Source organism: Tamandua tetradactyla, chromosome 15 (genome assembly GCF_023851605.1).
Source record: "Tamandua tetradactyla isolate mTamTet1 chromosome 15, mTamTet1.pri, whole genome shotgun sequence".
Lineage (NCBI taxonomy): Eukaryota > Metazoa > Chordata > Mammalia > Pilosa > Myrmecophagidae > Tamandua > Tamandua tetradactyla.
In genome coordinates, this window is record NC_135341.1 from 37,754,743 (window position 1) to 37,781,579 (window position 26,837).

The window sequence follows — 26,837 nt, forward strand, 5'->3', positions numbered from 1 at the left end:
ACAATTTTGCTGGATATAGGAGTCTTGGTTGGCAGTTTTTCTCTTTTAGTAATTTAAATATATCATCCCACTGTCTTCTAGCCTCCATGGTTTCTGCTGAGAAATCTACACATGGTCTTATTGGGTTTCCCTTGTATGTGATGGATTGTTTTTCTCTTGCTGCTTTCAAGATCCTCTCTTTCTCTTTGACCTCTGACATTCTAACTAGTAAGTGTCTTGGAGAACGCCTATTTGGATCTAATCTCTTTGGGGTGTGCTGCACTTCTGGGATCTGTAATTTTAGGTCTTTCATAAGAGTTGGGAAATTTTCAGTAAAATTTCTTCCATTAGTTTTTCTCCTCCTTTTCCCTTCTCTTCTCCTTCTGGGACACCCACAACACGTATATTCGTGCGGTTCATATTGTCCTTGAGTTCCCTGATACCCTGTTCGAATTTTTCCATTCTTTTCCCGATAGTTTCTGTTTGTTTTTGGAATTCAGGTGTTCCATCCTCCAAATCACTAATTCTATCTTCTGTCTCTTTGAATCTATCATTGTAGGTATCCATTGTTTTTTCTATCTTTTCTACTTTGTCCTTCACTTCCATAAGCTCTGTGATTTGTTTTTTCAGTTTTTCTATTTCTTCTTTATGTTCAGCCCATGTCTTCTTCATGTCCTCCCTCAATTTATCGATTTCGTTTTTGAAGAGATTTTCCATTTCTGTTCGTATATTCAGCATTAGTTGTCTCAGCTCCTGTATCTCATTTGAACTATTGGTTTGTTCCTTTGACTAGGCCATATTTTCAATTATTTGAGCGTGATCCGTTATCTTCTGTTGGCGTCTGCGCATTTAGAAAGATTTCCCTGGGTATTGGATCCAAAAGTTTGGAAGATTTTTCTGTGAAATCTCTGGGTTCTGTTTTTCTTATCCTGCCCAGTAGGTGGCGCTCGTGGCACACGTTTGTCTGCGGGTCCCACCAGTAAAAGGTGCTGTGGGACCTTTAACTTTGAAAAACTCTCGCCGTCCGGGAGGTTCGCTTGCCAAAGCGGCTTGGAAGGGTTCGAGCCGGCCCGGGGTCCTAATGCGGGGAGGGTTGCTGGCCTCCGCAGCCCGGGAAAGCGCCTGTCCAAATTTCCTAGTCGCCTGGGCGACAAGCGTGGCGGGAGGGCGCCAGCAGCAGCGGCCCGCCCGGGAGAGTGCACGTTCCCGGGGAGTCACGGGTTTGGAAGGGGCCTCCCCCACCCGTCACCGTTCTCCGCGACCTGCGGATTTCCGGTCCAATTCTCTCAGTTGGTCCATGGGGCTGCGCGTGGTGTGGGCGCCAGCCGCCGCGGTTTCAGGGGACCGCCTCTCCAATTCTCCCAGCCAGCCCGGGAAGGGGGAAGGGAGTGACTCCGGCCGATTGCCGCCCCGCCCGGTGAAGCCCGCGCGCCTCGGCGATCTCACCCGAGCGGCTTCTCTCAGCCAGCCAGCCGTTCCAGGATGGGGTACGCTGTCTTTTTTATCTCTGTTGTGGCTTTGGGCGCTGTTCTGTATCGTTTCTACTCCCCTAGTAGCTGTCCTGGAGAAGAAACTAAGATCCGCACGTCTTACTAAGCCGCCATCTTCTCCGGAAGTCCCTGTACCTACTATTTTTGTACCAATTGATTTTCTTATGTTGAACCATCCTTGCATACCTGGGATGAATCCTACTTGGTCATGATGTATAAATCTTTTAATGTGTTGCTGGATTCGATTTGCTAGAATTTTGTTGAGGATTTTTGCATCTATATTCATGAGAGAGATTGGTCTGTAGTTTTCTTTTTTTGTAATATCTTTGCCTGGTTTTGCTATGAGGGTGATGTTGGCTTCATAGAATAAATTAGGTAGCTTTCCCTCCACTTCAATTATTTTGAACAGTTTGAGCAGGATTGGTACTAATTCTTTGTGAAATGTTTGGTAGAATTCACATGTGAAGCCGTGTGGTCCTGGACTTTTCATTTTGGGAAGCTTTTTAATGACTGATTCAATTTCTTTACTTGTGATTTACTTTTATTCACTTTGAAATAGATCATCTATTTCTTCTTGAGTCAAAGTTGGTTGTTCATGCCTTTCTAGGAACATGTCCATTTCATCTACATTGTTGTATTTATTGGCATAAAGTTGTTCATAGTGTCCTGTTATTACCTCCTTTATTTCTGTGGGGTCAGTGGTTATGTCTCCTCTTCCATTTCTGATCTTATTTATTTGCATCCTCTCTCTTCTTCTTTTTGTCAATCTTGCTAAGGGCCCATCAATCTTATTGATTTTCTCATAGAACCAACTTCTGGTTTTATTGATTTTCTCAATTGTTTTCATGTTCTCAATTTCATTTATTTCTGCTCTAATCTTTGTTATTTCTTTCCTTTTGCTTGCTTTGGGGTTAGTTTGCTGTTCTTTCTCCACTTCTTCCAAGTGGACAGTTAATTCCTGTATTTTTACCCTTTCTCCTTTTTTGATATAGACATTTAGGGCAATAAATTTCCCTCTTAGCACTGCCTTTGCTGCATCCCATAAGTTTTGATATATTGTGTTTTCATTTTCATTTGCCTCAAGATATTTACTGATTTCTCTAGTAATTTCTTCCTTGACCCACTCGTTGTTTAAGAGTGTGTTGTTGAACCTCCACGTATTTGTGAATTTTCTGGCACTCTGCCTATTATTGATTTCCAACTTCATTCCCTTATGATCTGAGAAAGTGTTTTGTATGATTTCAGTCTTTTTAAATTTGTTGAGACTTGCTTTGTAACCCAGCGTATGGTCTGTCTTTGAGAATGATCCATGAGCACTTGAGAAAAAGGTGTATCCTGCTGTTGTTGGGTGTAATGTCCTATAAATATCTGTTAAGTCTAGCTCATTTATTGTAATATTCAAATTCTCTGTTTCTTATTGACCCTCTGTCTAGATGTTCTGTCCATTGATGAGAGTGGGGAATTGAAATCTCCAACTATTATGGTAGATGTGTCTGTTTCCCTTTTCAGTGTTTGCAGTGTTTTCCTCATGTATTTTGGGACATTCTGGTTTGGTGCATAAGTATTTATGATTGTTATGTCTTCATGTTGAATTGTTTCTTTTATTAGTACATAGTATCCTTCTTTGTCTCTTTTAACTGTTTTACATTTGAAGTCTAATTGTTGGATATTAGTATAGCTTCTCCTGCTCTTTTCTGGTGGTTATTTGCACGAAATATCTTTTCCCAACCTTTCACTTTCAACCTGTGTTTATCTTTGGGTCTAAGATGTGTTCCCTGTAGACAGCATATAGAAGGATCCTGTTTTTTTTAATCCATTCTGCCAGTCTATGTCTTTTGATTAGGGAGTTCAATCCATTAACATTTAGTGTTATTACTGTTTGGGTAGTACTTTCCTCTACCATTTTGCCTTTTGTATTTTATATGTCATATCTAATTTTCCTTCTTTCTACACTCTTCTCCACACCTCTCTCTTCTGTCTTTTCGTATCTGTCTCTAGTGCTCCCTTTAGTATTTCTTTCAGAGCTGATCTCTTGGTCACAAATTCTCTCAGTGATATTTTGTCTGAAAATGTTTTAATTTCTCCCTCATTTTTGAAGGACAATTTTGCTGGGTGTAGAATTCTTGGTTGGCAGTTTTTCTCTTTTAGTAATTTAAATATATCATCCCACTGTCTTCTCGCCTCTATGGTTTCTGCTGAGAAATCTACACATAGTCTTACTGGATTTCCCTTGTATGTGATGGATTGCTTTTCTCTTGCTGCTTTCAAGATCCTCTCTTTCTCTTTGACCTCTGACATTCTGACTAGTAAGTGTCCTAGAGAACGTCTATTTGGATCTATTCTCTTTGGGGTATGCAGCACTTCTTGGATCTGTAATTTTAGGTCTTTCATAAGAGTTGGGAAATTTTCAGTGATAATATCTTCCATTAGTTTTTCTCCTCTTTTTCCCTTCTCTTCTCCTTCCGGGACCCCCACAACACGTATATTTGTGCGCTTCATATTATCATTCAATTCCCTGAGTCCCTGCTCATATTTTTCCATTTTTTTCCCTGTAGTTTCTATATCTTGTCGGATATCAGATGTTCTGTCCTCCAGTTCACTAATCCTAACCTTTGTCTCTTGAAATCTACCATTGTAGGTTTCCATTGTTTTTTCATCTCTTCTACTGTATATTTCATCCCCATAAGTTCTGTGATTTGTTTTTTCATACTTTCCATTTCTTCTTTTTGTTTGTTCCTTGCCTTCTTCATATCTTCCCTCAATTCATTGATTTGGTTTTTGATGAGGTTTTCCATGTCTGTTCGTATATTCTGAATTAGTTGTTTCAGCTCTTCTATCTCATTTCAACTATTGGTTTGTTCCTTTGACTGGACCATATCTTCTATTTTCCTGGTGTGATTTGTTGTTTTTTGCTGGAGTCTAGACATTTAATTACCTTAATTAGTTTATTCTGGTGATTGCTTTCACCTCTTTTACCTAGGGTTTTCTTGCTAGATGGATTTGTTGTCTATCTGTTCTTTGACCTTCAGTTCAGCTTTTTCTGGACCTCTAGCTTAGGTTTTGTTTAACAGAGGAGAATTTTTCAGTTCTTGTTTTCTTGTTTCTTGCCCTGCTTGTATGGTGCCTTTTCCCTCCCCACCCTTAGGTGGGTCTGTGTAGGTATTATAGACTGCAGCCGGGTTTTCCGGACTAAACTGGCCTCCTATCAGGGGCAAGGAGTCACTTGCTTCAGTTTTTCCTGAGGGTGAGACCCAGCAGGTTAAAAGGCTTCCCTGTGAAGTCTCTGGGCTCTGTTTTTCTTATCCTGCCCAGTATGTGGTGCGTCTGCCTGCGGGTCGCACCAGCAAAAGATGTTGCGGCACTTTTAACTTTGGAAGACTCTCCCTGCTAGGGGCGTGGTGGAGATGGAAGAGAGGTTGTAGGCTGGTTTTAATGGCTTCAAATTGCCAAGCCCTGGGGTCTGAATTCCTTGAGGGAGAGATTCCACCTGAGTTGGGCTTCACCCCTCTCCTGGGGAAGGCACAGGTGGGAGACAGCCCTGAAAGCAGCCTGTTTCTGCCTATGCCTGGGGCAGTTGCAGCCTGAGAAGTCCCGCTGCTGAATCCAGAGGCTGCCAAGTCTCCGTAGAGACACAGCCATTAAAGCCTCCGTTTCCTCCCCTTTCCTCTTTTTCCGTGAGCCCAATGAACGACCTCTGCCTTGACCAGGTTTAGAGTCTCTTTCCTTTCCCTCTGGGAAGCCGCCTGTGGGGGAGGGGCGCCGGGCGCTGGCCACCGCAGCTTGGGGAACTCACGGTTTTGGGGCTCTTGCAGCCGATCCAGCTGGTCCCGACTGGGGTACACCGTGTGTCCGGTCACTGATGTGGCTCTGGGAGCTGTTCTGTATTGTTTCTGGTTATTTAGTAGTTGTTCTGGAGGACAAACTAAAATGCACACATTGCTAAGTTGCCATCTTGGCCCTCCTGTTTGTTTTTAATAACAGATTTTTCGAGATATAACTCACATACAATACAGTCCACCGATTTAAAGTGTACAATCCAATGATTTTTAGTATGTTCACACAGTTGTGCAATCATCATCATAGACCATTTTAGAACATTTCATCTTCCCAGGAAGAAACCACACCCATTAGCGGTCTCTTCCCATTTCCTGCCAACTTCCTCTTCCACCAGCCCTAGGCATCCACTTGCTTGTATTGATTTGCTTATTCTAGACATTTCATATAAATTGAATTATACAATATGTGGTCTTTGTGACTGGCTTCTTTCACTTAGCGTAATGTTTTTAAGGTTTATTCATGTTATAGCATGTATCAGTACTTCATTCCTTTTTATTTTTGAGTAATAGCCTGTTATAATGTTATACCACATTTTATTTATCCACTCAGTGGACATTTGAATTGCTTCCACATTTGACTAATGTGAAAAATGTTGCTATGAAAATTAACGAACAAGTTTTGTGTGGACAAATATTTTCATTTCTCTTGGGTGTCTACCTGGGATTAAAATTGCTGGGTCATATGGTAATTTTTGTTTAAACTTTTGAGGAACTTCCAGATTGACTTCCAAAGTGGCTGCACCATTTTGCATTCCCACCAGCAGTATATGAGGCTTCTAGTTTCTCTACCAGTCCCTTGTCAGATACATCATTTGCAAATATATTTTCCCATTCTATGGACTGTCTTTTGCTTTCTCATGGCGTCCTTTAAAACACTAAAGTTTTAAATTTTGATGAAGTGCCATTTATCTGTTTTATATTTGGTTGCATGTACTCTTAGAGTCATGTCTAAGACACCACTGCTTAATCCAAGGTCAAAAAGAATTAGATCTATGTTTTCTTCTAAGAGTTTTATGGTTTTGTCTCTTATATTTAGGTTTTTGATTCGAGTTAATTTTTAATATGGTGGGGTTAGTGATCCAACTTCATTCTTTTTCATTTTAATATCCGGTTATCCCAGCACAATTTGTTAAAAACGTTATTCTTTCCCCTATTGAATTATCTTGATACCCTTTTGGAAAATCAATTGAGCGTAAATATGACGGTTTATTTCTGGACACTGAATCTTTATTCCATTGCTCTGCATGTCTATCCTTATGCCAGTACTATTACGCTGTCTTGATTACTATTGCTTGTAGTAAAGTTTGAAATTGGAAAGTGTGACTCCTCCAACTTTGTTCTTCTTTTTCAAGATCATTTTGGCAACTCTAGGTCCCTTGAATTTCTACATAAATCTTAGGATCAGTTTAATTTTTGAAAAGAAGCCAACTGTAATTTTAATGGAAATTGTGTTGTATTGAGTCTGTAGAATGATTGGGAGAATGTTACTGACTTAATAATATTGTCTCCCAATCTGTGAAATGGGGTGCCTTTCCATTTATTTAGGTCTTCTTTAATTGTTTTGTTCCTGATCATAGGGAGAAAACATTAAATCTTTCACCATTAAATATGGTATAAGCTGAGAGTATTTTGTAGATTCCCTTTAGGAGGTCAAGGAAGTTCCCTTCTATTTCTCATGTGTGCTTTTATTATGAATGGGTGTTGGATTTTGTCAAGTGATTTTTTTTGCATCTATTATGTGTTTTAGTTCCTTATTTTATTTATAGGGACTGTTATATCAATTTGATTTCCAGATGTTAAACCAATCTTGTACTCCTTGGTCATGGTGTATAATCCTTTTTATATGTTGCTGGATTCAGTTTCCTAGCTTTATTGTTGAAGATTTTTATGTTTGTATTCATAAGAGATATTAGTCTGTGGTTTTCTTTTCTTGTGATGTCTGTTTGGTTTAGTACTAGGGTAATAATGGCATCATAGAATGAGTTTGGACGTTCTCTCCTCTTCTATTTTTTTTGGAGAATTTGTGAAGAATTAGTTCCAATTCTTCTTTAAATATTTGATAGAACTTGTCATTGAAGCCATCTAGACCTTGGCTTTTCCTTGTGGGTAACTTTTTGATTTTTAATTTGATTTCTTTACTTGCCATAGGTCTGGTTGGGGATCGGATCATTTCTCCCAAAAAAGGCAAGTTCAGGTCCCAGCTCCTGGTCCTGTGGGTGTGAACTCATTTGTTAATAGGGCCTTTGAAGCTGATGTTAGTTAAGGCATGCCCAAAATGAGTAAGGGTAGGCTGTAATTCAATATTACTGGCATTCTGAAGAACAAAGGAAATTGGACACAGGAGGAGAAAAGCTACGGGATAGCAAGAAACAGGAAGTCAATGGAACCTAGAGGAGAAAGGAGAAGACATAATCATGTGCATTGCCATTTGACAGAAAAAGTAAGGAACCCCAAAGATTGCCAGTTAGCCAGGAGATGCCGACCCTGGGAGGAAGCAATTCTTCTAGCCTCTGAAACTGTGAGCCAGTAAATTCCTGTTGTTCAGCTAACCCATTGTATGATATTTGTTTTAGTACCTAGGAAACTAAAACACATTTGGTGTTAAAAAGTGAGGTGCTGCTGTGACAAATACCTAAAAACGTGGTATTCGAAATTGAATAATGGGTAGAGAGAAAAATTGTGAGGGTCTGGATAGAAAAAGCTCAGATTACTTTGAAGAGACTGTTGGTAGAAATATGGATATTAAAAATATTTCCAGAAATGATTAATGTGTTATTGGAAACTGTGGGAAAGGCAAAATTGCATTCCAATATTGGATGGAAGGCAGTCTTGAAGGCAGTAAACTTGGATATTTAGCCAAAGAAAAAACAAAGTGTGGCAGTACCTGGTTTTTCCTTGCAGTTTATAGTGAAATGAGAGAGAAACAAGATAAACTGAGGGTTGAACTGTTAAGCACAGAGAAACCAGCAATTAATGATTTGGAAAATTCTCAGCATATTCGGACAGTGTGCTTTGGAACTAAGACCAACAGCAGCTCTATCAGGGACCTCCTTGGGAAGTGACTCCCCAGAGAACAGGGATCCATGCGAGGGTTTAATTGAACAACCCCCTGCTAAAGAAGGTGTTGCTGAACATGGATCCGGTCTGCCATTTCAGTGAAAGTCAGTATTGAAAAGGCAGTTATCTAGGAAGAATCTTTGGAAAGTTCTATTGTCTGATGGTTTAGAGCCCTTGGACCTACATGCAAAGCTAACCAGTTTTTGCAAGATTTGTATGAGCAGCTTTTTCCTCTTCTGGAGACAGTTTCTAGAGGCATTCAGAGTGACCCAGTGTTTGAGGTACCTAGCCCACAGTACTGCTTCCAACAAAACTAGGCTGTACCAGACCCCTGCTAATAGAGTTGCTTACCTTTAGTCCAAGAAGGTTAGAAAAGCATCAAAATCTACATGTGGTGCATGCCCAGGTCAACTTTGAAGGGTTTGTGCTGTGAAGTATAATGTTCTTTATGATTTTATGTAAAGCAAAAAAACACGTCAGCAGAGCCAATGGTGGTTCCACGTGTGCTAAAGGTGTCCATGACAGGATCAGGCATGCTTTCCTGATTCAGGAGCAAAATACCGTTGTGAAAGTGTTGAAGGCACAAGCACAGAGTCAGAAAGCTAAGTACAAAAAAATTATGTTTTTTTAATTAAAATAAAAACTTCTATAAACAGAACAATTTCTCTAAGCAGAACTATAAGCCAATCTGGACTGAAACAGAGAAGGGATGAATTGAAGGAAGATTGACTTCAAGGGCAGAACCATGGAAACAAAGTCTAGACCGAAAAGATCTCCTTGGCACAAGAGAGCAGGTCCACCCCTGTGGTAGGGTGCTGCCTCCCCAGTGTTCGCAGCTAATGAGGCTTGTGCCCAGTGTTCACAGAGAGCCTGGCCGCTGTTTCTATGCTTGGAGAGAATAGAGCCTATACCCCTGTGTTTAGGGAGAGTATGGCTTCTATGTATGTTCTTCGAAGGGGTGGGGCTGCTACTCCATCAGAACCAGGGACAAGGAATTAAACAATAGAAAGCTCTCAGACTTGAGATTTAATGGAGTTTGCTCTGCTGACTTTTGGATTTGTTTAAGAGCTGTGACCCCTGTTTTCCTTCCAATTTTTCCCTTCTAGAAGGGCAGTGTTTATCCCATGTCTGCCCTTCCATTGTGTATTGGAAGCAGATAGCTTGTTTTCTAGGTTTCACAGGTCTATCAAACAGAGAAATTTTGCCCACAAAATTTAGGATACGCCACATATATACCGATTTTGATGAGACTTTTTACTTAGTGTTACTGAAATAACTTAAGGCTTTGGGATGTTGTTATGTAATGAATATACTTTGCATGTGGGAAGGACATGTCTTCTTTCAGAGGGCAGACTCTTGAGGATTGAATCATGTCCTGTGGGTGTGAACCCATTTGTAAATAGGACCTTGGAAGCTGTTACTAGTTAAGGCATGCCCAAATTGAATGAAGGTGGGCTCTGATCCAGTATGACTGAAGTCCTTATGAACAAAGGAAATTGGTTATAGGAGAGAAGCCATGGGGAGAGCAAGAAACTGGAAGTCAAAGGAACCTAGAAGAGAAAGAAGACATTACCATGTGCATTGCCATGTGACAGAAAAACTAAGGAGTCCCAAAGATTGCCAGCCAGCCAGCCAGGAGATACTGACCCTGGGAGGAAACAAACCTTCTAGCCTCTGAAACTATGAGCCAATAAATTCCTGTTGTTAAGCCAACCCATTATATGGTGTTTGTTTTAGCAGCTAGGAAACTCAAACAAAATCCATTCGGATTTTCTTCCTTAGTCAGTTTCTAGTTTGTGTGTTTCTAGGAATTTGTCCATTTCATCTGAGTTATCTAATGTATTGATATATAGTTGTTCATAGGAATACTATAACTGTTTTAATTCTGTAAGGTTGGTAGTAATGTCCCCTCTTTCATTCCTGCCTTTAGTAATTAAAGTCTTCTCTCCCTTTTTTTTTCTTGGTCGGTCTAACTAAAGGTTTGTCATATTTGTTGATCTTTTCAAAAGAACCAATTTTTGGTTTCGTTGATTCTCTCTATTGTTCTTTTATTCTTTTTTTCTTGTTAATTTCAGCTCTAATCTTTATTATTTCCTTTCTTCTGCTTGCTTGCATTTTGTTTGCTCTTCTTTGTCCAGTATCATAAGATGTGAGGTTAGGTTATAGATTGGAGATCTTTTTTTTCTTTTTGAAAAATGCTTGTTCAGCTATAAATTTCCTCTTTATCTTTCCTTTTTTAAGAGACGGCTTTGCCTCAAGGCAAAGACAAGAGACCAGCAACTTTTTATTAAGGTTGTTTTATTGCTTCTTCTCCCTGGATATGTCCTCTCTGCTGGCTTATGACTTGAGCCATTTAAGGACTGACATTGGTCAATTCAGACATCTTCCCAGGCTCCTTGGTAACAGAATGGATGAGGAGGACATTGTCACTCCTCACAGGCTCTTGGGGAAGTGGTTCATATGCTCCTCATCATGTGGTGGTCATAGCTATGGAAGTGTTGGCCTGGGCCTCTCTGGGCCCTTAAATGAGACTTAGTATTTTCAATTAGTGCTCATCTCTGCTGTTTTTTATGGCATTTGTAGATGGGAATCTATGCTATATACATGTGTAAATGAGTGTGTGTACATAAACCCAATGATCAAATGATGTATTGCTTTGTAGTTTGTACAACAATCCATACTAAGAAGTAGTATTTCCATATATCATAAAGACACATAGCAAATATGTTTATGTTTATCTTGATGGTATAAACTAAATGGATGGATGAATTGGTGGATAGCTTGATGGATGAGTGGGCAAGGCTGTTCTGGTACTTTTTTACAAGTGGGCTGCCTCCACGCTCAGTCCCAGAGGACCTGTTTCCTCATGCAGGTTCTAAGCTTTAGGCTAGGAGGGTCCCCTGGCCCAGGAATGCCCCATAAACCTGGATTCCTTGGCCTGGGGCACCCGTACCCCTCCAACACAGGGTTAGTCTCCCTGGCTTGGTGCAGGAGGTGTGATGACCTTGTGTCTCCCTAGGGCGTCTGTGAGGAAATGACCTATGAGGAAATTCAGGATCATTATCCACTGGAGTTTGCCCTGCGAGACCAGGACAAGTACCGGTACCGGTACCCCAAGGGGGAGGTAGGTTTCAGGGCTTAGTCCCAGTTGCCTGTGCCTGCCTGGGAGTACAGCGATGGCTGGGGGCCCTGTGGGGCTCTCTGCAGAGACTATGTGGGCAGCAGGAGGGTCCTGGCCTCAAAGACAGGCCTGTCTGGTCATGTTTCAGCTTCAACCATTTCCCAGCAATGCGACCTGGGTCTCAGTGCCTCCTCAGGTGGCAGGTGGACAGTGCTGCATAGGACTCCTGACCCTGAGTCCCATGGGATCCCTCCTGCCCATCCCTGTCTTCTCCCTTCCCAGGGGTAGATATTTGGGAAGGACAGGGCCTGAGGTGAATGGGGCTGGCTGTGTGGGATTCAGCTCTTATAGGACACCTGGACTGTGCTCATAATCCCCCCAAGCTCATAGTCCCCTGACACTCCCAGGCCAGCTCCTTTCTGAGGGAACTGTCAGCTCTTCCTAGCATGCACAAGTGGTCAGGAGTTAGGGACACCTGCCCGACCTGAGGCTCGGGTTTTAGCTCACCCACGTCTCTGCCCTGGGCCTTTCCCCTTCCTCTTGCTGCTTTCCCCTTGTCAAGGGCTCTTCCTGTCCTCCCTGTGGCTTCCGGCACGTGAGGACCTTCCCCAGATGAGTCACCACAAGCCACCGGCACTGGTCCCCCTTCTTCAGGCAGACACACTTGCCAGCCCAGGTCACAGGTCAGAAAGTGGGGCTCACCTCTGACTCTTGCATTACCCTCCACATCTAGGTGATGGCCTGGGGCAGTGACCAAATAAGCATCTCCTCTGTAGAAACATGAATGAATGTATACACACCTAGAAGCCAGATTCACGGGCTCCTTTTCCACACTTTCCAGGGGTGGATGGCCCTGGGTAACATTGATTAGCCTCATGTCATGCTGTGAGCTAAATAGAGTGTAAACTTAGAATTAACCCAGATAACTAAAAAGAAACAAAGCAGCTGGTTGCTCAAACTTGAGAATACAGGAGAATGAAAAAAAAACAGGAAAATTAAAGTTACCAAATGAATTGATCTAGGATTTTCCAAGAAATACCGAGGGTCAGCCCAGATCCACCTGTTGGTATTACTCCATAATCAGAGCATGGAGGAAAGTCAGCTCAGACTGCTGGGCCTCCTTTTTGAAGGAATGCTTATTGTGTGCAAGCAGCTGTGGGTGGGCAGGCTGTGAGGACTGTGCCTGGGGACCCCAGGAAGTTCCAGGAGTCTTTGCTCTTCCCTTCTTATTTTCCAGCCCTCTTTTGTGGGCTGGAAGGTAGCAGTGTCTTGTCCACCCACCACCAGCTGCTGGCTTATGAATTCTAGCCTCTATATTTGAGCAGATTCAGTGAATGGTCCCATCGGTAGGGCCAGAGGTGGCCTCACGGGATGGAGGGCTGAGCTGCCCTAGCTCCATCCTCACAGACCTAGAAAAACAGGCTCTAGGATATGGGAAATGGCTCCTTTCCCAGGCTACCCATGCCCCATTCTCCACTCCCTCCCCAAACAGGAAATCTCTCTCTTGAGGACCCTTAGGAGCAGGCCCCAGCACTGATCCTACCATGAGTTCTGGGAGTGGGACAGTGGCCCATTACCCAAGATATCTTCATTCCTGCTCCCTGGAGCTAGTGCTGAAGGACTGTCCCCTGTTGCCCTTGCAGTCTTACGAGGACCTGGTGCAACGACTGGAGCCCGTCATCATGGAGCTGGAGCGGCAGGAGAACGTGTTGGTCATCTGCCACCAGGCTGTGATGCGCTGCCTTCTGGCCTACTTCCTTGACAAGGCAGCAGGTGCAGGCCCTGCCCCCAGGGAGGTGGGGTGTTTGTGTGTGGTGGGGGGACTGTCACCATGGCGTTTCTGGTGTGATAGCCTTCCCTGTCTGTGTCCACAGAACAGTTGCCCTACCTCAAATGTCCACTGCACACAGTTCTGAAGCTGACTCCCGTGGCTTATGGTAAGGAAGCATCTAGCACTTTGACCTTGGGGTTCTATGATTTTTCTGCAAATGCCTTGAAAATCCCATTACACCCACTCCTCTCTCCTCACCCACTACCTTTCTCGATTTTAAAAAAGATGCCTGTGAGACCTTAACGTGGCCATAGGAACCTCCCCCCCGCCCCCCCAGTGATTCTTTCTCTACCCTTACCCATCCTTATGGGGGCCTTTTACTGGTTTCTCCTAAATCTCTACGCAGCTCCATGGCCACCAGGGCCTTAAAATAGGGCCTGGACCTTAAAATATTCTGGGCTCAGTGATAGTGTCCACCTCTGAATCTTACTCTGCCTGATGCAAGATGTCAGGCAACTTCCTAACCCCCTAGGTCTTGGTCTCCTTACTTTTCCTTTTATCTCCCCCTATTATTTATTGATTTTTATCCTTATTTATTTTTTTACTCATCTGTCCATACCGCGATTAAAGAAGCTTCAGACACAAGGTTTTTTACAGTCACACAGTCGCATTTAAAAAATTGTATCATTATACAGTCATCTTCAAGAAACAAGGCTACTAGAACACAGTGCAGCTGTTTCAGGTACATCCTCCTGAATGTACACTCCAATACACCATAAACTAAAAAGGGATAGCTCTGTAATGTGTAAAAATGACCTCCAGGATAACCTCCCCACTCTGTTTGAAATCTCTCAGCCACTGAGACTTTATTTTGTCTGATTTCTCTCTTCCCCCATTTTAGTCAAGAAGCCTTTCTCATTCCGATTTTGCCGGGTCCCAGCTCATCCCCAGGAGTCAGGTTCCACATTGCCAGGGAGATTTACACCCATGACAGTCATGTCCCATATAGGGAGGAGGGCAGTGAGTTCACCTGCCAAGTTGGTTTAGAGAGAATTGGTCTCTTTACTTTGGACACAGTCTGTGAGGCATTCCCTTGGGCGGTTGTGCAGCAGGTTCTGGGAGAGAATGGCTCCAAAGCTCAGTGGCGGCTGAAGGCATTCCATTTGTGATGAGTATCCAGTACCATATATCAGCAGTTGATTCAGCCTCATGTGGCAGGGGTGGAGTATGGGTGTTGTGGGGCCCTGAAGACCATAGAGCTTTGTCGTGTTCCCCAGACCGCCCTTGGTCCCAGGGCCTCAGTGTGGCCATGTCCGTGTATGTGGGCTCCGCCCTAAGGCCATGTGGGGCAGTTGCATGTGGATAAGTATGGGGCTGACTGTGCTACATCCTTCCTTACGGGGCTGCTCGGAGCTGCCTAAGATGGAAGGACCAGCGTGAAGCTGTAATGCCTGCTCCATTCCATGATCCCCTTTGAGGTTCCAGCTGCCTTTCAGGAGGTGGAATGGATTTGCATCTTCCCTTTGGCAGGTTGTAAAGTGGAGTCCATATTCCTGAATGTAGCAGCTGTGAACACGCACCGGGATCGGCCTCAGGTAGGAATGGGGTCACTGCTGGGGTGGTGGGAATGTTCCCCAGGGTGCCAGGACATAACGTCTTCCAGGGCCAGGCCCAGCAGGGGCGCCTGCCAGAGGGAGCTCAAATTCTCTGCCAAGCTATTCCCTCATCAGGGTGGGAGGGCTCTTAGTTAGATACTTGCCAAGGCCAGCCATTCCGTGGGTGGGGCAGTTCCTGGAGCTGAGCCACCAGGCTGAAATGTGCTGAAGCCTGGGTGGATTTGTTTCCCAGGACTTGAGGGGCCTCAGTGCTCTTGGGCAGCCCCACTGTGGAGGTCTGAGCTGAGGAGTCAGATTCCAGCTGGGAAAGAGGCTGGGGGCCTGTGAGGGGTTAGGTGGGGATTCTTCCATGTCCCTTCCCCCGAGCCTCATGAACACCTTTTCCCACTTGAGTACCCTTAAAAATTCAAACAGTTATGTGCTTTGTTGGGAACTAGTTGTGCAGACCCTGGGGGTCTCAGCCTTGGGCAGAGCCACTCCTGCAGAAAGACAGTTTGCTACTCTGTGTGCCCCCAAGTGCTTGTTTTGCAAAGAGCACCTTGCAGTGCTGCCCAGAACATCTTGCTGCCCCATGGGGCCCCTTCTCTATATAGGATACCCCTCCCTCTGAGGCTGAGGGTCCTTCCAGGACCGCAGTCCCAGTTTCCAGAGTCCACTACACAGAGAAGGCCTCCAGGCCCTCTATCATGCCTGTTGCCATCCATAATGGGGCAAGGTTGGGCCCTGAATCCCTGCCAAGGGGGCAGGCCTTGGGCTGGACCAGGAAGTTCAGCCTTGCTGGCTACATACACCCTACTCACAGCCCCTTGACCTTAAGCCTCACAGAAGAGTGGATATATCCTATTCCTTCCCATGGCTGCTCCCTAACCAGCGCCAGTCACTGTTCAGGACTCATCCATTTGCCCTGAGAACCTGGTCTTGTCCACATGTTGGTCAAGTGTGACCCAAAGCCAGCCTAGCACTCACAGATCACAGGGGAAGGCACGTGCTAACTGGCATCTGTGCTGCTGAGGAAAACCCAGCATTGGCCTTCAGCAGTGATGAGTGATGGTGAGAGGTTTGTGGGAGGTTCGTGGGCCGGGCAGGTGGCGGGGGGTGCTGACCCTGCTGGTGCACAGGGCAGCTGAGAGACAAGGCCTTCAGTGGCTGATGGCCCTCTGCCCTGGGTGGACCCTTCTGAGAGGCAAGCTTCTGCTGGCCACGGGGTTCCCACGTAATTCTCTTTCAGGTGGTCAGTGTCCAGGGTTTCCTGGTCCATCCTTGGGGGCAGGCTGTGATAGGAAACGGGGCCCTCCCTCCTTGCTCCCTACAATTCCAGTGGCCAGTCCTGTGAACCTGAGGGTATAGACATGGAGGCCCCACCTCCCTCCCTATAGTCTGGACCTGTCATGCTGCACAGGTGACCTGTTCCTACAGGTGATGACTGTGAGGAGGGGCCGCCAGGACCGGGAGTCACAGAGGATGGCCTCACAGGGCTGAGGGAAATTCCAGGTTTCCCATTTCTCGGGCAGGCTAGGGACAGTACTGGGTCTGTGGCTTCGTGGGGACCTGCAGTTGAGGGTTTCAGAGCTTTGGGAGGGACTCTGTGCCCCAGCTGTCCTGAGGGGACAGATCAGGCTGCAGAGTAGGAGTTGTCCACAGGCTGCTGGGGCTGCAGCTGATAGTCGTCTTCAGACACAGCCATGAGGGAGGCAACCCCAGGTGCTAAAGCAGGAGGTGGGGATGGCCTCACTCTGGGTCTCTCTTAACCTGCCTGCAATGAAGGACACATGTGGCTCTACTTCTCCCTGGCCCATTGGATGGACAGAAGGTGGTGCCTTCCCCACCCCCAACCTTGGTTCTTTTGTTCTTCCACTGACGATGTGCCAAGAGGTCCTTGGCCCAGCGCTCTTGGGGGAGGTTGGAGTCTGGAGTCCTGCAGCTGTGACTCCTGGGGTAAGAATTTGAGCCCTGACAGGTCACAGAGATGAGAAAAGCAGTTAGTGGATGGACCTGTCTATTCCTGCCTCAGGGTGAATTTGTTCTGTGTTTTTATTGTTGTGCAGAATGTAGACATCTCAAGGCCTCCAGAGGAAGCCCTCGTCACAGTCCCTGCTCACCAGTGACCGTGTCTTGTCCACTGTGACCCCTGGACAAGTGTTGATCTCTGCAGACTGGGTCAATTCCAGGCCCCCCAGTCATGTTGGTTGCCACGCAGGAGCACCTTCAGTGCCACACGAGGCTGGTGGCACCCCAGCCCACCTGCCTTCTTGTTGACAGAGATGCATTGTACGTGGTGCCCAACTTGCTGCTAAGTATCACGCCACCAGACCACGCCAGCCATGGGCTAGTGAGAGGATTCCCAGTGCCTGGTTCCATTGCAGTGTGAAGGTGTTCTCTGTCACTGGGTCAGGTTGGCTATGTGAAATGTGAAACCCGAAAATGTGAAACAGAAGGTGCTTGTTGTGATGTTCCCACTAGGGCCAAGCTGCCTGGGGTGGACTGGTGACCCCTGCAAGACTCTGCTGTCCTCTTGGTAGCCACTTTCCAAGCTAGACACAATGTCTTCATGGGATTCTGAGCTTCTCCTGCCTTGAATGAGATGAAGAACCTGTTTCCATCCTTCCCCACCAGGAACTGAAGGGCTTCAGCAGCCAAGGCAGACGTCTCCAGGGCTGCCACTGGCCAGGCCTCTGTGTCTGCCTCACTGGCATTTGTGGAAATTCATGAAAGCAGCAGGCACACTTCAGCACATGCCAGTGCACAGAAACACAGAGGGGGTAGGCATTTGTGCTTGACCCTTCCCGAGTGTGCATGCATTAAGGTACCTGGGGCCACCTCTTCCCAACTGCTCTTGTGGGGGAACCACATAAAGATAGGACATGCATATGTGCTACCTTTCCTGGTGCACACACCAAAGTGCTCAAGGGAGAGGCTGCCATCTGATCTCCCCTTCCTGGGCAGTGCTCATGCAGTGGCAGGGAGGCAGAAGCCTTTGCCTGTTGCTGACTGTGTCCACCCTGGGATGTACGCTGGTGGCAGAGACAAGCATTTGCTGTATATTAGTCAGCAAAGCTTGTGGTCGTGTAAACCCTGCCTGGCATTGATGGACCTCTTCCAGTAGGACTGGGGTGGGGAAAGGACAAAACCCTAGCCAGGGGAGGATTTTCCCAAGCACATCAGCCTTTGATTCCTGCACGTACAAGCCTCATGAGTTCATTTTGGGCCTGGAGAGGCAGACTGGGCAGTTGGTTCCATCTCCATTTTACAGCTGAGCAAACAGGCCCAAAAAAAGGAAGTCATTTGCTGGCCAGCAGATTGTAGGGCTGGGTCAGAGAGTGTCTGTCTGGAACTTGGAGTTAGGTGTCCTGCTGTCCACAGGTGGGCCTTGGGGAAGCCTGGCCCCAGGATCCCAAAACCCACTTTGTACCTGAACTTTTCATGGGTTGTGCCTTGCAGAGCAACCATCCTTCCTGCCCCCCAGGGCTTTGCAGCCTGTAGATGCCACCTGCCCCTGAGAGAAGTCAGTGTCCCTGGTCCCATCCGGTGGTCTCTCAGCCGTGTGTGCAGTAGCTGCAGCTGTGGACAGACTCGGGAGGGGGTGGGTAGAGGTGTCCACAGCAAGGCCAGGCAGGATCATACTTCTGGACTCATCTCTTTAGAGCCCCAAGCACTCCTCAGCAGAAAAGAGGCAGCACTCCATGTCCCAAAGGACATAAAAACTTAGGGCCAGCATATCCCTGCTTTGGGGACATGGGGACTGCAGCCTCTGCTTCCGTGTCCCAGACTTTTGGTGCCTTTTGGTCACCTAGACATGCTCATTCGTTAGCCTTGGTGGGTCCCTTCGGTCAGCAGCAGGCCATGTGCGTCAGGATGTCTCCACCTCTCCCAGGACTTCAGGCTGGCTGAGACGAGACCACTGAGCCCTCTTTGAACACAGATAGTGTCAGTGAGGGTGAAGGGAGTGGGGGTGGTATCAGAGGCTGCCAGACTTCGATGAGTAACAAGAACTCATCAAGGGCAGAAGGCAAGGAGAAGTGTGGGAGGTCAGAATGCAGGCGGGGCAGTCCCCTTCCCGGCCTCTGCCCTGGAATAGTCTCTGCGTGGGCAGCGACACGCTGGCTGGCAGGCGCCATGTTCAGCTGTGGTGGTTATTGTGCTCATACGAAGGTTGATCTTTTCCCTGCAATGGATGGTGTTGTCTCAGCCAGACATCACACTGTATTCAGCATTCTCTGCAATAAATAATTTTTTGAAAACCCAACAATTTAAGAATGTAATTAATACCACTGAGTTGTTGTTACTTGAAAGCAGTTAAAATGGGAAATGTTATGTTGTATATGTGTTACCACTATTAAAAACAAAAAATCTTAATGTTGTGTCCTGTGGCCAGCTTTCCATGTGGAAGGTGTTCTTTCCAGCCAGCTCTGCAGTCCATGTTGTGGCCTCTAGGTCTGCTTTGGGGTCTTTGGTTTAGCTCCCACCCCACCCTCCATACTTTCCCTTCTCAGGAGAAGGGCTAGGCACAAGCTGGGCAAAAGTACCTTCCTGGGGTGCTGGCCTTCACCCTTGAGCAAGAGACAGATGTGGGGAGGGGGATCTGAAGTGGAGCTCCCTTAATTCCTTAATTCTGGGGTCCCTGGAAATGTGGGTCCCAAATGTTAGTATCTTTGGGAAGAGGGGCCAGGGCCTGGGTGGAGGATGGAAGGGCTGCCAGAAGCCGCGGGTTAGGGGTGTGCTGGTCATTCCCTGGTGTTTTCTTTGTCACCTACCTCTGGGGTGGGGAGAATGGTGACAAGGGGCAGTTCTTTTCCCACGCCTAGAATTTTGTGGAACGTTCTATACTTCCTGCCCTAGGGCTGGGCTGTCGGGAGGGTAGATTGCAGGGGTGTCCCTCTGCGGACATGATGTGTCTGGGCTTGGCTGGTGCCCACCCGTGCTTCACCTACGTGTCGGGATGAAGGAGAGCTATGGCTGAGCAACTTCCGGGTGGTGCTGGGTAAACAACAGCTGTGGCTCTGCCTCATTGTGCTGCATCACAGCGGATGACAGGAAGCCCTGGGGTTCAGAGGGAGAGGCAGGCACTATCAGGCTACAGCGTTCAGTCTCCCTGTGGCTAAGTGAATGAATGAATCTTCTTAAGCCTTTGGTTTCTTTGCTCTACGTCACACAAGACCCAGCTTTCATTTAGATAACCATGTGGAAAAGTGGGACAATTCTCAGCCCATTGAGCACCACACTGATTCCAGAATCTGCTGAGTGTACCCATATCGATAAATTCAGCCCAATGTAAACTTAGATTCTTATCATCTGGGTCTAGGACTCAGCATCTGTTCTCACACATATTCTCCACATTTTGGCTGACATAAGGTAATAAATTCTTGTGATTCTTTTGATATATAAGCTCTCTCTTCCTGTCTTGACTTTGGAATAGGGTCCCTCAGGCACTGGCGATATTAAGGAGCTGGAGAGAGGGTCGTGAGAAAAGTTGGCTTCCTCTTGCAAGGAAACTCCCAAGGTCTCATGAGGTCATTTTGGGGAGGACACCTTTCTCAGCATGCAAGGGTGGTGCAGAAGAGGTTGGGGGTTGGTGGTAATCTGTTCCCTGTGAATTATTTCATATATCTTAATTCTGATTAATTCATTAATTTAACACATTTGTTGAATGCCTACCCTGTGCTGAGCATTAGGAATATGCAGTAAGCACCAGAGGCAAACAAACTCCCTGCTGTCACAGAGCTGACATGTTAGTGGTTGGAAACACAGTAAAGAAATAAATGAAAAACAATGTGTCAGACCATGCTGGGAGAGAGGGCAGGGGCTGGGAGGAGGTTGCAAGAAGGCCTTGCTGAAAAGGAGACCTTGACATTGACCAAAGGCTTGGAGGAGGTGAGGGGTAGCTTGAAGGCCCTGCAGGTGGGGTTGTGCCTGGTGGGTTCAAGGAACATGGAGAAGGTTGATGTGGCTGGAGAGCCGGGAGTGAGGACGACGACTAAGTCATAGAGGGTCATGGAGTATAGATGAGGGGGTGGGGCTTCCTGGAAGGGTTTTGAGCAGAAAGAAGAGAGACTTGATCTGACAAACATCCTAAAAGAATCCCTCTGCTGCTGCTGACTCAAGAATAGACTAAGAGGGCAGAGCAGAACCCCGAAGACCTGTCTGGAGGCTGCTGTGATAATCCACGGGAGATTCAATGGAGCTTGCATGGAGCTGCTGAGAAGTGGCTGTGTTGCTGAAAAACAGATTTGCTGCTCAATGTGCACTGAAATCGATGTAGTGACACTCGTACTTCAGAGAGAGAAAGGGCTTTATTTCAGGGCCGCCAAGAAGGGAGACAGGACTAAAAAAAGAAAAGCAAAAAAACTCAAGTCGGTCCCCCAGAGTCTAAAGAGGTTGGGGTTTTTATGGATTCAAACAAGGGGAGGTGGAGTTGTAACCATTATGATGGCAAGTATAAACACTAGTCAGTGGTTACAGTTGGTTTCTACATATACATTGAAGGGAGAGCCAAGACTGGCCGGAGGTTTAGATGAGGGCATGTGAGAAAGAGACGTTGCTGAGGGATGGAGTTACCCACTTACAGATATGCGGAAGCCCATGAAGGAAGCAGGTGGGTTTGGGGTGTGGTAGATTGAATTCCGTACCCCAACAAGAAGACATGTTCTCAATCTTATCTGCATTTCTGTGGGCATGAACCCGGTTGTAAATTGGACCCTTTGAAGATGTATTACCAGTTAATGCGTGGACTCATTCCTGAATAGGATCTTCAAAGATCTTCTAAAATCCTATGTAGGTGTGGCCAAACTTAATCAGGGTGGGCCTTAACCTGTATGACTGGATGCCTATTAAAAGACAGAATTCAGAAGCAGCCAGAGGAGCAAGAAACAAGTCAGCAGAAACCATCAAGAACAGGAGTAAGGAGATTCCCACGTGATAGGAAGTAGACATGCAAACCGAGGAACCCCAAGAATTGCAGGAAGCCAGCACCAGAACAGAATGCTACACACTTCAGAAAGAAAATATGGCCCAACTCATGCCTCGATTTTGGACCTCTGGCTTCTGAAACCATGAGACAATAAATTCTTGTTGTTAAGCCAGTGTGTGGTATTTATCATAGCAGCCAGCAGCCAGATAAACTAAGACAGGGTGAGGGTGGGTGGGGTGGTGAGCAGTTCAGTCAAGGGCATGTTAGGACGAGATGCCAATTGGACATCCAAGGGAAGCTATTGACAGGACAATTGTATCTTTGAGTCTGGAGCTGAAGACCTAGGCTGGAGATAAGAAATGGCACTGTCAGTGTATATAGATGGGGTTTAAAGCCATGGCATTTGAAGAACTCTCCAAAGGAAATGTGAATAGAAAAGAAATGCAGCCTAAGGAATGAGCACGTGAGATGAAGACAAACCAGGACAGGAGCCTGAGAAGGAGTGACCTGTGAAGAGGAGGAGACCTAAGGGAGTGGGAGCCAAGTGAGGGAGTGTATGAAGATTGGCCAATTGTGTCAGATGAAGCTGATGGGTCAAGGAAGATAAGGACCTAGCGCCAATCATTGGATGTAAGTGTGTGGAGTCCAGTTCCCCAGAGTCTTGCTTTCCTGTACAGTCCCTAATGATCACATAAAATACTTAGTGATGTGGTGAATCCAATTGGTATTTCAGTCTGGAACCCACAGAATCAGCCTTTGGATTCAATAATAGGTTACCTCAGCCTTGTGACTGCAAGAGATAAGAGACTCCTTTAGCAAAGTTGAGAAAGTCTTCAGTTTGTGCCTTGACACAAGCAGCCAAGAATTTGACCTCATCATTTTTTCTTTAAGCAGTTTGGTGCTGTTAGAAGCAATCACCAGCACCCCAGTTCTGGCCTCCTTGGGCCCTTCTTGCTATTCTAGGGCAGAGGCCCTTCATCTCCCAAAGCCTTGTCTTCTATGAGCTCAAACCACCAGTGGTGACTTTACTGGCTCTGTCTTTTATGCCTTCCAAGGGCTGCCCTTCCCTTCATCTCAGCTGGATTTTCACTGCTTTCAACTCCAGCCAGGCAGATGATGACTCCAGACATACCCTAAATTCCTCCATGGTCTATCATGCACTACTGTTGCTGGAGATAACCCCTCTATCAGTTGGAAGATATTGACTCTACCCAACTAAATCAGAAATGGAATTTATGAAAACGAACTTGTGTGGCTTGCAGAGCCGCTGAGCAGGCTGGAGGGCAAGACTTGAAGGTCATGAAGCATAGTCTCCAGCCCAAATTGCAGCTCTTTGGCCCAGTAGGCATGTTGCTGCCACTGCCACCAGGGGCAGGCAGGGGACAGTGCGATTCACATGGCCCTCACCATGGGCACAGATGCTGAATGTGGTTGCTCTGGCTGCTAGTCTGCTTGTGGTCACCAGCCTCTGAATCAAAGGGATTGGCTGGGTCTAGAACATAAGCCCTGAGACAAAGGAGTCTAGGAAAGAACCTGGTGTTTCTGGCTTCTGAGATGGAGGAAAGAAGCCTAGGTGCTGGGTGAGGAGGATCAGACTCCTGGGGCAGCACTGTATTCTGGCACTCACCGCTAATATATTCTCCTTCCTTTTCTCCCTTCCCCAGTTCCTCAGCATCTTCGGGAGAGGGGCAGGCATGACTCATGGTTATCCCTTTTCCATGGAAAGGGCCAGAGCAAACATGCTAGTTTGAAATTGTTATGTACCCCAGAAAAGCCATGTTCTTTTAATCATTTTTTAAAAATTTTTTATTAATAAAGCAAATCAACATACAATATAAACATTCTTTTTTCATTACATAGTTATCTGTTCATCATTATGATAATTTCTTAGAACATTTGCATCAATTCAGAAAAAGAAATGAAAAGAAAACAGAAAAAAAATTCATATATATCATACCCCTTACCCCTCCCTTTCATTGATCGCTAACATTTCAATCTACTAAATTTATTTTAATATTTGTTCTCCCTTTTATCTGTTTTTAATCCATATGTTTTACTTATCTGTCCATAAGGTAGACAAAAGAAGCATCAGACACAAGGTTTTCTCAATCACACAGTCATGTTGTAAAAGCAATATCTTTATACAATCTTCTTCAAGAAACATGGCTACTGGACACAGCTCTACATTTTCAGGCCCTTCCCTCCAGTCTCTCTGTTATGCCTTATCTAAAAAGCTGATATCTATTTAATGCATAAGAATAACCTCCAGGATAACCTCTCGATTCTGTAATCTCTCAGCCATTGACACTTTATTTTGTCTCATTACTCTCTTCCCCCTTTCAGTGGAGAAGGTTTTCTCAATCCCTTGCTGCTAAGTCCCAGCTCATTCTAGGATTTCTGTCCCAACTTGCCAGGAAGGTCCACACCCCTGGGAATCATTTCCCACGTAGAGAGTGGGAAGGCAGTGAGTTTGCTTGTGTTGGCTGAGAGAGAGAGGCCACATCTGAGGAACAAAAGAGATTCTCTGGGGGTGACTCTTAAGCCTAATTTTAATTAGGCTTAGCCTATCCTTTGTGGGGTTAAGTTCACATGAACAAACCCCAAGATTGGGGGCTCAGCCTATTGCTTTGGTTGTCCCTACTGCTTGTGAGAATATCAAGAATTCTCCACTTGGGGAAGTCGAATTTTCCCCCTTTCTCACCATTCCCCCAAGGGGACTTTGCAAATACTTTTTTATTCACTGTTCAAATCCTTCTGGGATTTACTGAGGCATCACTCTGGACAAACCTACAAAATCTCATGCCCTACTCAAGGTTCCATGTACTCATGGTGTTCAATTAAGCTGTCCACATAAGTTATATTAGGAAATGCACTAGGCAAAATATAAATTTTGTACCAAATAAACATTTTTTGCTTTAGTTTCACACATAAGTTAAAGTTTTAAAATATTAATTACCATCTATTTTCAACACTCTGCATTATTGACATTCCTTTGTTCTTCCTCATGCAAAAAATTTTTTAATTTGTACATTTAGTCACTATCATTATACACTCGAGGCATTCCTAGATTATACCATCTCAGGCTTTAACCTATATCTTTCCTTCTGATTTCATTTGTGTCCCCAGGCCTCCTTCCTCTATCATTCTCACACTCAGCTTCATTCAGTGTTCTAACATTATTGTATTACAGTTAGGTAGTATTGTGCTGTCCATTTCTGAGTTTTTACATTCAGTCCTGTTGCACACTCTGTATCCCTTCATTTCCAATTACCCAATATCTACCCTATTCCTATCTCCTGATGACCTCTGTTCTTAACTGAAAATTTCCAAGTTCATTCATTAATATTAGTTCATATCAGTGAGACCATACAGTATTTGTCCTTTTGTTTCTGGTTAATCTCATGAAGCATAATGTCCTTAAGGTCCATCCATGTTGTTACACACTTCATAACTTTATTCTGTCTTAGAGCTGCATAATATTCCATCGTATGTATATACCACAGCTTGTTTAGCCACTTGTCTTTTGATGGACATATAGGCTGTTTCCATCTCTTGGCAATTGTAAATAATGCTGCTATAAACATTTGTATGCAAATGTATGTTTGTGTCTTTGCCCTCATGTCCTCTGAGTAGATATCTAGCAATGGTATTGCTGGGTCATATGGCAGTTCTACACTTAGCTTCCTGAGGAACTGCCAAAGTGCCTTCCACACTGGTTGTACCATTTGACATTCACACGAACAGTGGATAAGTGTGCCTCTTTCTCCACATTCTCTCTAGCACTTGTCGTTTTCTGTTTTATTGATCATGGTCATTCTTGTGGGTGTGAGATGATATCTCATTGTGGTTTTGATTTGCATTTCCCCAATAGCCAGGGAAGTTGATCATCTTTTCATGTGCCTTTTGGCCATTTGTATTTCCTCTTCCAAGAAGTGTCTGTTCAAGTCTTCTGCCCATTTTGTAATTGGGTTTTCTGTCTTTTTGTTGTTGAGTTGAACAATCTTTTTATATATTCTAGATACTAGACCTTTATCTGATATATCATTTCCATTGTCTCCCATTGTGTAGGCTGTCTTTTTACTTTCTTGATGAAGTTTCTGGATGCAAAAAATGTTTAATTTTGAGGAGTTCCCATTTCTTTCTTTCTTCAATGCTTGTGCTTTGGGTGTAAGGTCTAGGAAATTGCCTCCTATTATAAGATTTATAAGATACTTCCTTATATTTTCTTCTGAAAGTTTTATGGTCTTAGATCTAATGTTTAGGTCTTTGATCCATTTTGAGTTAACTTTTGTATAGGGTGTGAGATATGAATCCTCTTTCATTCTTTTGCATGTGGATATCCAGTTCTCTAGGCACAATTTATTGAAGAGACTGTTCTGTCCCAGGTGAGTTGGCTTGACTGCCTTATCAAAGATCAATTGTCCGTAGTTGAGAGGGTCTATATCTGAACACTTTATTCGATTCCATTGGTCAGTATATCTATTTTTATGCCAGTACTATGCTGTTTTGACCACTGTAGCTTTGCAATAAGCCTTAAAGTCAGGTAGAGTGAGACCTCCAATTTCATTTTCTTTCTCAGGATACTTTTAGCTATTCGGGGCACCCTGCCCTTCCAGATAAATTTGGTTATTGGTTTTTCTATTTCTGAAAAGTCAGTTTTTGGAATTTTAATTGGTATTGCATAGAATCTGTAAATCAGTTTAGGTAGAATTGACATCTTAACTATATTTTATCTTCTGATCCATGAACACAGTATGCCCTTCCATTTATTTAGGTCTTCTGTGTAAGAAATCACATTGTTAAAAGAATTAACAGAGGACTTCCTGGAAGATGGCGGCTTAGTAAGACGCGCGGATCTTAGTTTCTTCTCCAGGACACCTACTAGGGGAGTAGAAACGATACAGAAAGCGCCCAAAGCCACAACAGAGATAAAAAAGACAGCGTACCCCATCCTGGAACGGCTGGCTGGCTGAGAGAAGCAGCTCGGGTGAGATCGCCGAGGTGCGCGGGCCTTACCAGGCGGGGCGGGAAGCGGCCGGAGTTACTCCCTTCCCCCTTCCCGG

General features: G+C 45.2%; 1 protein-coding gene across 3 annotated transcripts in view; it reads left to right on the forward strand.

Moving 5' to 3' along the window:
- The window catches only part of PFKFB4 (6-phosphofructo-2-kinase/fructose-2,6-biphosphatase 4), a 75,258-nt gene extending 56,043 nt beyond the window's left edge, over window positions 1–19,215 (forward strand). For all 3 annotated transcript variants that reach the window (XM_077129413.1, XM_077129411.1, XM_077129412.1), the window contains exons 10-14: window positions 11,382–11,486; window positions 13,127–13,256; window positions 13,358–13,420; window positions 14,785–14,849; window positions 16,916–19,215. In XM_077129413.1, coding sequence (XP_076985528.1) covers window positions 11,382–11,486; window positions 13,127–13,256; window positions 13,358–13,420; window positions 14,785–14,849; window positions 16,916–16,975 — 423 coding nt within the window. In that variant the 3' untranslated portion in view covers window positions 16,976–19,215. The remainder of the gene's footprint in view (window positions 1–11,381; window positions 11,487–13,126; window positions 13,257–13,357; window positions 13,421–14,784; window positions 14,850–16,915) is intronic.
- The last annotated feature ends 7,622 nt before the right edge of the window (window positions 19,216–26,837 follow it).